The following is an 8,298-nucleotide window of genomic DNA, read 5'->3' as shown; positions in this document are numbered from 1 at the left end:
GTGGGGCGCTCGCGGGGACGCACACTGATGACAGCGCCATCGGGCATAGGGATCCCGATAGCGCTGTGGATCAACAACACATGTAATAATAGAGTAAGTGTATATGAGGCAGCCGTATGAGCTGCGTACATGTGTGAACTTCTGTCGGGCCACAGAGGCCATGAGAGCTCCGTGCATCTTCAGCTATCACAGGGAGAGGAGATCCTCTCCCTGTGATAGCCAAACTGACACTACTGTGCGCATCGATGCGTGACGTTTAAATATGTCACGTGACAAGAGTGAGCCAATAGGATGTGATGGAGGCGGACCATCTCATTCTATGGCAAATCTCATTCTATGGCAATGCACCGGGGCAGATTTTAGACTTCTCAATCCACAGAATCCCACTTGGCATAAACTAGTCTGACTGCATGCACAGCCCAGCAAGCACAAGGCAAACTTAAAACTTATATATAATTACAATGACACAATCTAGTACAAATTCCAGGGATAGATCCCTCTAATAAAATTCTCAAGAATGGGCGTGCCATGTACTGATATCAAGAAAATGTTGTAAAAAGGAAATGACTTGAGTTGGCATGTTCTTGTTAGACCTAGGATATAAGTTTTATTCTTCTTAGATGTTAGTTCCTTTTGTAAGTTTGTCAGGTAGGAAGACTTATCAAGACAAAAACTATGGGTGTTACTATTGTGAGGCTGGGAATATTGTTTAGTGCCCTTTCAACTACATTGTCTGCTTCAATCCCAGGTAAGAAAGATGAGTATTCTTTATAGATAATTACATTTGCATGTACTCTTGATTTATGCAGTTTGTTAAAAACATGGGGGGAGTTTTGTCAAAACCCGTGCAGAGGAAAATTTGCCCAGTTGCCCATAGCAACCAATCAGATCGCTTCTTTCATTTTTCACAGGCCTTCCTAAAAATGAAAGAAGCGAGCTGATTGGTTGCTATGGGCAACTGGGCACGTTTTCCTTTACACAGGTTTTGATAAATCCCCCCCATGGTGACTATTTCAGTGCCAAATGAGGGCTTTTTGTATTTGGGTGGAAATAGAAAAAAATACCCAATAATCTAGCAAACAAAGCCAGCGTGCGCATGATAAAGCAATTTTTGCTGGATTTCTTTCCTTACAGTGAAACGGACATGTTATCTTCATTCTGTGGCTCAATATGATAAGAACACAACCCACATTTACATGCTTTGGACTTTTTTTTTTAAGCAAAAAGGTAATCAGAATCGCCCTATTCTGACCCTTATAACTTTTGCAAATTTTTCTGTTTGAGGGCTTTCTTTTTCCATGGTGATCTGTCGTTTGTATTCAAGGGTTGAAGTGCAGCTGTCTTGGCCATTTGACAGATGCACTTTAAGCTAAAGCATTTACATTTTATTCCATGGAAACAATAAAGGCCCATTCCAATATTTCCCAATTCTACCCTAGGGCCCATACCCATGATGCTTTTAGACCCTAGCAATTCCCTTTTATATTCCGTCTTGAAGAGGAGAAGAGGTCTTTATTACACTGAAGATGTGGTACTGTCGAGGGCCATAACAGTCTCAGATGTTTGTATGGAGATGCAATACTGCCAAGTGCATGATCCTTAAAGAAGTATTTCAAGTTGCTTTCCCCACCGTTGCTGTTCTCCCGAAGCGAGTCCTGTTTTAAAGCACTCCTTATGTTTTGGGTCGGAACAGTCAGTGCTTGCTCAGCTACAACTGATCACATTAAAAAAGTTAATAAATAAAGCTTGGAATATCACTTTAATAGTGGAGATCCCCCCCCCCATGATATTCATGGGTACCATTGGTATATTTAGGCTTAGGTATTGTTTACATGTCTGTTATTTTATGCCCGTTATTAAATCCGCTTAAGCCTTTTGCAAACAGTTGTAAATGGATCCCATTGAGGTCAGTGGGATTGTTTTACAATCCTTTGTCATCCATTTGATACCATTTGGTTTCTGTTCCATTTTTTTTACATAAAAATTACATAATATAAGTAATAAATAAATATAAATAAATAAAAAGTTTAAGAGAAATGAAGATAATAAAATTAACATTGAAGTCAATGGGAAACGGGTGAGCCTTTAATGTCATCCGCTTGAATCTGTTTTTACTAATCAATTTTTGATCCGTTATTACGTTGAGCATGCTCAGAAGAAGTGTAAGCAACCAGAAAGTAGCCAGACAAAAATAAAACTTAACAATAAAGGATACAAACGGATGAAAAACTGGTGCTCTATTAAAGTGGTATTCCAAGTTTTATGTATTAACTTTTTTCTTTTGCATCAGTTTGCATCCTTTTGCATCTGTTAGTATGGTGTATGTTTAGCAGCAGGGATGGGAGAATAGAGGGAGGGGAGAGAACAGCCATGTGAACCTAGCCTTAGATAGAATTTTTTTTTGACCACGATGCAGAGTTACGGAAAACTATCTTTTACTTAGTGACTTGCAGCAATACAGGAACAGTTCAAACAGTAGTGCACAGGAGGGATCACAGTTTCTTCAGTCTTTGCTGATTAAACTTGCTTTTGGTTTGCTTTCTTTTATTTGGGCTGGGCTAGCTTGGATTAAGTAACTTCTTGAAGACTTGGGAGCTGACAGACACTAATTCTCCTCTCCACACAGGCATCCAGAAATAGGGCTTACCGCCAGGTAGAAACTGTATATTTTTAGGACCGGAACTGCACAAGGCTTTTTTCCTCCTCTTATACTTTTCTTTGTCTAATGGGGTCCGTGAGCTCTCTTGGCTCTTCTCCCCACTGCTTGCTTCTCTATGGGATAGATATCCTGGTCAGCAGGATCCTGTGGAGGGCGCTGTAGCCCTGGAATATTTTAGTGCAGCAACTGGAATTTTCATAGGTCTGACCTCATGTAGCGAGGTATAGGTCCACAGCAAAAAATCTATTGGTGACCACCACTCTCTTCTCCTCCTCATACTTAACTGACTAACTCCACCATGTCTAGCAGACTCAGGGGAAGCAGGGCAGCAGCCCTGGTTGGCTATGAGCAAACATGTGATCCCTCTAGTATCCTCTTGTACAAACATGTTAACCCCCTTGGGTGCAGCAGCATGAAAGTGCATAGAAAACATAATGCAGTAAATTAATTATGACATTTACACCTGAGTAGTGAGCCCAGAGCAAACATGCTATGCAAAATCCACCTGGGACAGATAGACAGGTGTGCTCAGCACTGGGACACCACAGGAGCCCTGCACACAAGTTCTACAACATGTATTTTTGTTTGCAAAGACAATAGAAATGATAATTTTTGTGAATAAGAAGAAAACACGGTTTATAATTCCTGTATTAGTCTAATATAAGAGAGTACCATTGTGATCTCAGTGTTTACTTATAGCGGAAGAGAAAACTTCAAAATTCTGGAATGACAAAATGGCCTCTGATATTTCGAAAGCGCTAGAACTGAAGCCAATTGAGCACAAAGCGAAGAATCTGATTCTCTTCCTGGGAGATGGTAAGACTGTAATTGAGTGAGTAAGCATTGGTAACGCTTTCCTGTTAATCAAGGTGAGTCGAGCTTTATTGTTGTATCAAGGAAGGTTTCACATGTTATATAATAAAAATATAGTTAACCAGTCCTTAAAGGATTGTGAAGAGTGAAAAATGGATAGATAAATACGATCCTTTGAGGACTGGCTTACAAATTTTTTTATTCAAGTTTAGGTCTATTTAGGGTTTAGATTACACCAGTTAACCTTGGGAAAATTCTTATGCTTTAGTGAGCTACACCACCTCTTTATCCATTTATATGTTATATAATACCTGTAGTAAAAAGCTGCTATGGCTGTTGACTGCAGCATCTACATTTTGAAATGGCCACTATCGGTTATATCTGTTCCTGGCCGTTGCAGCACTGTATCAGCTGTAATATACAGCTGACACCCTCTGTGCATGCTCAATACACTGCCTCAAGCCTTCCAAATGTAAAGCAAATGGCTACAATGGGGTTAAATCTGTCACATGGTGTATGCTTATAAAACCGCCAACACAGTGAGATGATAGTGTAAATGTAGTCTGTTGATCTAAGCTGTTGGTGTCTTAATTTCGAAAAACAAAAAATTTTCATGGGGGCCCAGATTGTCAAACAGGTTTTGCTAGGGGTATGCTGTTCCCACCAAGCAGCAAAGCCTCTCCGCTTTGATGACATGCCTGCTCCCTCTTTTTTTCTTTTTAACTTTTTAATTAGTGTAACAAAGCATTACAGAAGCTTATCCCAACACACATTGACAGGCATTTATCAAGCGATTTAGTAAAAAATTTTTTACTAAAAATGTTGCAAAAATTTCGCCTTTGCAACTACGCGATTTTTCGTGCAACATTTTGACTGGAAAGCGAGAAAAGCAAGTTTTCCAAAACTTAACTATGTAGTAATAATTTTAAAATGGACTACGTGTAGTCAGGTATTTATTAACTGCGACAGTCGCAACTGCGCAAAAAAAAGTCACAACAAGGTAAAAAAGAAAAAATTGTTTACGTGAATGAAAATTATCAACAGGCTGAAACCAGTTGATAAATAAGTCACACATATGCAAAAAAAAGTCATAGTCCTCCAAATTTTCAAAATACAAAATATTAATTTCTGATTATCTAAATTACCCAGGCACTATACACAAAAAGAAAAAGAAGAAAAAAAAATGAAAAAAAAAGAAAGGAGGAAAAAAAAAATTAAATTCTACTCTCCCCCCTGCCAACTCTGCAGTCAGCCTTAACCTCTATTTATCCATTTATTCCAGATCAAACCAAATTTGTCTACTAGTCCTCTTTTCGTATAAATTGCTTTCTTCCAGACCACCAATTTCTCCATCTTTCTAATAAAAAGTTTTTTGGTCGGGGATCTGACGCTTTCCAAAATTGTGCTATTAATTTCCTTGCATTATATAACAATCTTCCAAGGGCAATTTTAGTATAAGCTGGTATTGTTAAACTATCCAAATATCCCAATATACAAATTTTTGATTCCATCAGGATTTTAATATCCCAGACCTTCGCAACAAGGTCTATTATTGTATGGCAAGGAAAAAATAAAGCTTCAGCACTCACCCAGATTGTAGAATCCTTTTATTGTCAGTACAGCATCAGCATAATGGTCCACTGGCCGGTGGTGCGGAGGGTAGGAGAGGAAGCCGCAGCCGGAGCTGCGGGGAAGTGGGCGACTAGTTTCGAGGAGATACCGCTTCTACTGGCCTTCTAAGGTCTATTATTAGTTCCCAATATCTTTGAATAAATAGACACTCCCAAAATATATGTATAATGTCTCCATTATCACATGAACACCACGGGCATTTAGCGTCCCTTCGATAGCCAATGTTGTAGAGAAGGGCAGGAGTTCTGCTAGGGGTATGCTGTTCCCACCAAGCAGCAAAGCCTCTCCCCTGTGATGACATGCCTGCTGCCTCTTTAATTGATACACAGCGGTGAGCTATGTTGAAATCCAGTGTATGCAGCTTGAATGGGGATTGTAGGTCTGATTACTAACCTGTCTGACTGCGCATGCTTCACAATAATTAGCATAATAATTAGCCCCTTTAATTTAAAGATATTGTGGTTTATATTATTTATGTTTGTAATAATTTAAGATTAATAATTTTATAAGAATGAAGATACTACAAGTAAACCATACAAAATATGCAGGATTGTGTTATATAAATCTCTCTCTAAATAGGCATGGGGATACCCACAGTTACAGCGACTCGAATTTTAAGTGGTCAGATGGAAGAGAAACTGGGAGAAGAGACTGAACTGACGATGGATACTTTTCCTTACACCGCCTTATCTAAGGTTCTCTAGACATATGCTTTTTTACGCTCATTTTAAATATTTATATGAATATATATTTAACAGCTTTCTGTATATTCTGTGGAAATGGTTAATTAACTATGTGCAAAAGAACAGTGGAGCAGTTGTCCTTAACATCCAATTAGATTCAAGCTTACATTTTTCAAATGCCTTTTTAAAAACAAAAGCTTGAATCTGGCTTCCACTATTTAAAAATTGCTCTTTTACTCAGTCCCTGCCCTAGTCAAATGAATTTTCCCTGCACTCATGTTTATATATTGTAGTTTCTGCTGGCCTTACGTTCTGTACTTTAGTTACCCTCTTATATTCCTACTCTCTGTCTGTTTCTGATTAACCTTTGTTTGCTGCTTTGGTACCCTTTTTGCCCAGCTATTGACTAGGACTGACTTTTCTTGATGCTCCTGCACCATTATCCAGTATAGGGACCGTTGCCTAGTTGGGGGCTGCTGTTTAGGGCAGATCGCCCAAGTAGGTAGGCACAGTAGTTTGGGCTAGTGTCAGGGCTGCATTGCTCCTTACCCTAACTACTCTGACAGTTTCATCAGAAAATCAGCAAATTTTGTACAGTACAATATTTTGAGAGAATAACCCTTAGTTTTTTTGCTTACATTTCTTTTCATTTGCTTTCACAGACATATAACATAGATCGACAAGTTCCTGACAGTGCAGGCACAGCAACAGCCTACCTATGTGGAGTGAAGGGGAACTATGGAACCATTGGATTAACTGCTGTCACTAAGAGGTCTAACTGTAGTACTCAAGCTGGTAATGAGGTTGAGTCAGTACTCAAGAGAGCGAAGGCAGCAGGTACATAGAGATTGACAAAGGTTCTTCTGACACCCTTTGTTTGACTTTTTTAAAATTTTAATCTGTTTGAGGGATATTTTATGTTCCTTTCCAATGTCCAGTGGGACCAACATAAAACATCATAGGAATTCCCACTTTGGGAAACATTAGCATAATTTCTGCGCTGTTGTGGTTTGTATCACTGGATGATTATATGTAGAATGGAATGGCAATAGAAACATTTTAAGGAAATGAATGGGTATGATATGGGTATAACATTGAATTCTCACTCTCAGCAAGTACTCATCAGGAGGAGACAGCATCACTGTATCAGGATGTGTATTCACACTGAACCATCCATTCTGGAGCAATGATTGGTTCTGTGTGAATACACATCCATGATATAGTGATGCTGTCTCCTTCTGATGAACACCTCTTAAGAATGGATAATGGGGCCATGTCACACCTGTACCGGACAGTCTGGATGCTGTAAATACCCCTGATGTGCCCCTAATTGTTTTCTATGGACACATTTGGGGAGGGCATTCAGGAACTGCCCAATATTCCTCCTCACCTGGGTAGTTAGGGACCTGAGCTGAGGATGTGGAGAAATGGTGCATGAAGATCCTATACGAGTGAGAAGCTGACACTACAGCCAGCACCTTCTCAGGATAGAGATGTCATTGCAAAGAAAGAGTTGCATGTGGATCAAATGGAGTGAGGAGTTGATGCTGAGGCAGTAACTTTTTGGAATCGTGGAAACATCATTGCCCAGAGACTTCCATGGGGCTCCCATGGACAGAGGAGCTGATGCTGAGGCCAACATCTTCTTGAGATACGAGAAAATTAATTCCTCAGGGAAAACTTGATACATTGGAGTGGGGGGGTTGCTGCTGAGGTCAACATCCATAAAGGTAAATCCCTTCCTGAACCTCTGTCAACTCTGTAGACATGCTGACCAGCCATAACACAGGCCTTTATTATTTTGGGAATGCCTTGGGTCATGGTATTGTATTGATGCACTACATCAGTTTTCCTATAGCAGTTACATTATTAAAAATAACAAGAACTAATTTGAAACATGCTTTTTAAAATTTATTAGGGAAGTCTGTGGGAATTGTAACAACAACACGTGTCCAACATGCCTCTCCATCTGGAAATTATGCTCATACTGCTGATCGGGACTGGTATTCTGATGCCGACATGCCTCAGGAAGCTCTGGATTTAGGATGCCAAGACATTGCTATTCAGCTGATTTCTAACATTGACATAGATGTGAGTACAGGTGGACACATTTAAGCAGTCCGGTAAGCAGGAAAACATATAAGTAAATAATAACATGGCTAGACAGAAATAGGTATCATGATTCCAAGAATAACTTTTTTTTTATTCTCTATAGTCATTTCCAGTGCTGAGATATTAGCCTTTTTCTTATTATGCAAATGAGACTCAAAAGCACAGGGGTGTTCCCCAGCACAGTAAAAGCCCAGGTGAGTCCAGCCCATGTCCTCTATTATCATTCACTGGTCCGATTGCATTTACTTGAATGGACTGTACACATACAATCCTGATGAGAGATAGAATCCTGATGACTAGCCTATATAGCCATGAGCTTATTTACAAGCCTGTTTTCCTGCTGACAGGTCCCCTTTTAAGTGTGTTTCCATGTGTCCCTCTTTTGAAGCAAATCCTTTT

General features: G+C 39.6%; 1 protein-coding gene across 1 annotated transcript in view; it reads left to right on the top strand.

Annotated features, from left to right (window-relative positions):
• Positions 1-358: 358 nt before the first annotated feature.
• ALPI (alkaline phosphatase, intestinal) overlaps positions 359-8,298 on the top strand; it is a 33,147-nt gene continuing 25,207 nt past the window's right edge. The window contains exons 1-5 of the mRNA XM_056563227.1: positions 359-748; positions 3,359-3,475; positions 5,684-5,799; positions 6,450-6,624; positions 7,706-7,878. Of these exons, the coding sequence (XP_056419202.1) occupies positions 676-748; positions 3,359-3,475; positions 5,684-5,799; positions 6,450-6,624; positions 7,706-7,878 (654 nt within the window). The 5' untranslated portion in view covers positions 359-675. The remainder of the gene's footprint in view (positions 749-3,358; positions 3,476-5,683; positions 5,800-6,449; positions 6,625-7,705; positions 7,879-8,298) is intronic.

The sequence above is a fragment of the Hyla sarda genome, chromosome 3 (assembly GCF_029499605.1).
Source record: "Hyla sarda isolate aHylSar1 chromosome 3, aHylSar1.hap1, whole genome shotgun sequence".
Lineage (NCBI taxonomy): Eukaryota > Metazoa > Chordata > Amphibia > Anura > Hylidae > Hyla > Hyla sarda.
Note: the sequence above shows the minus strand (reverse complement) of the source record. Positions and strands in the feature narration are given on the sequence as shown.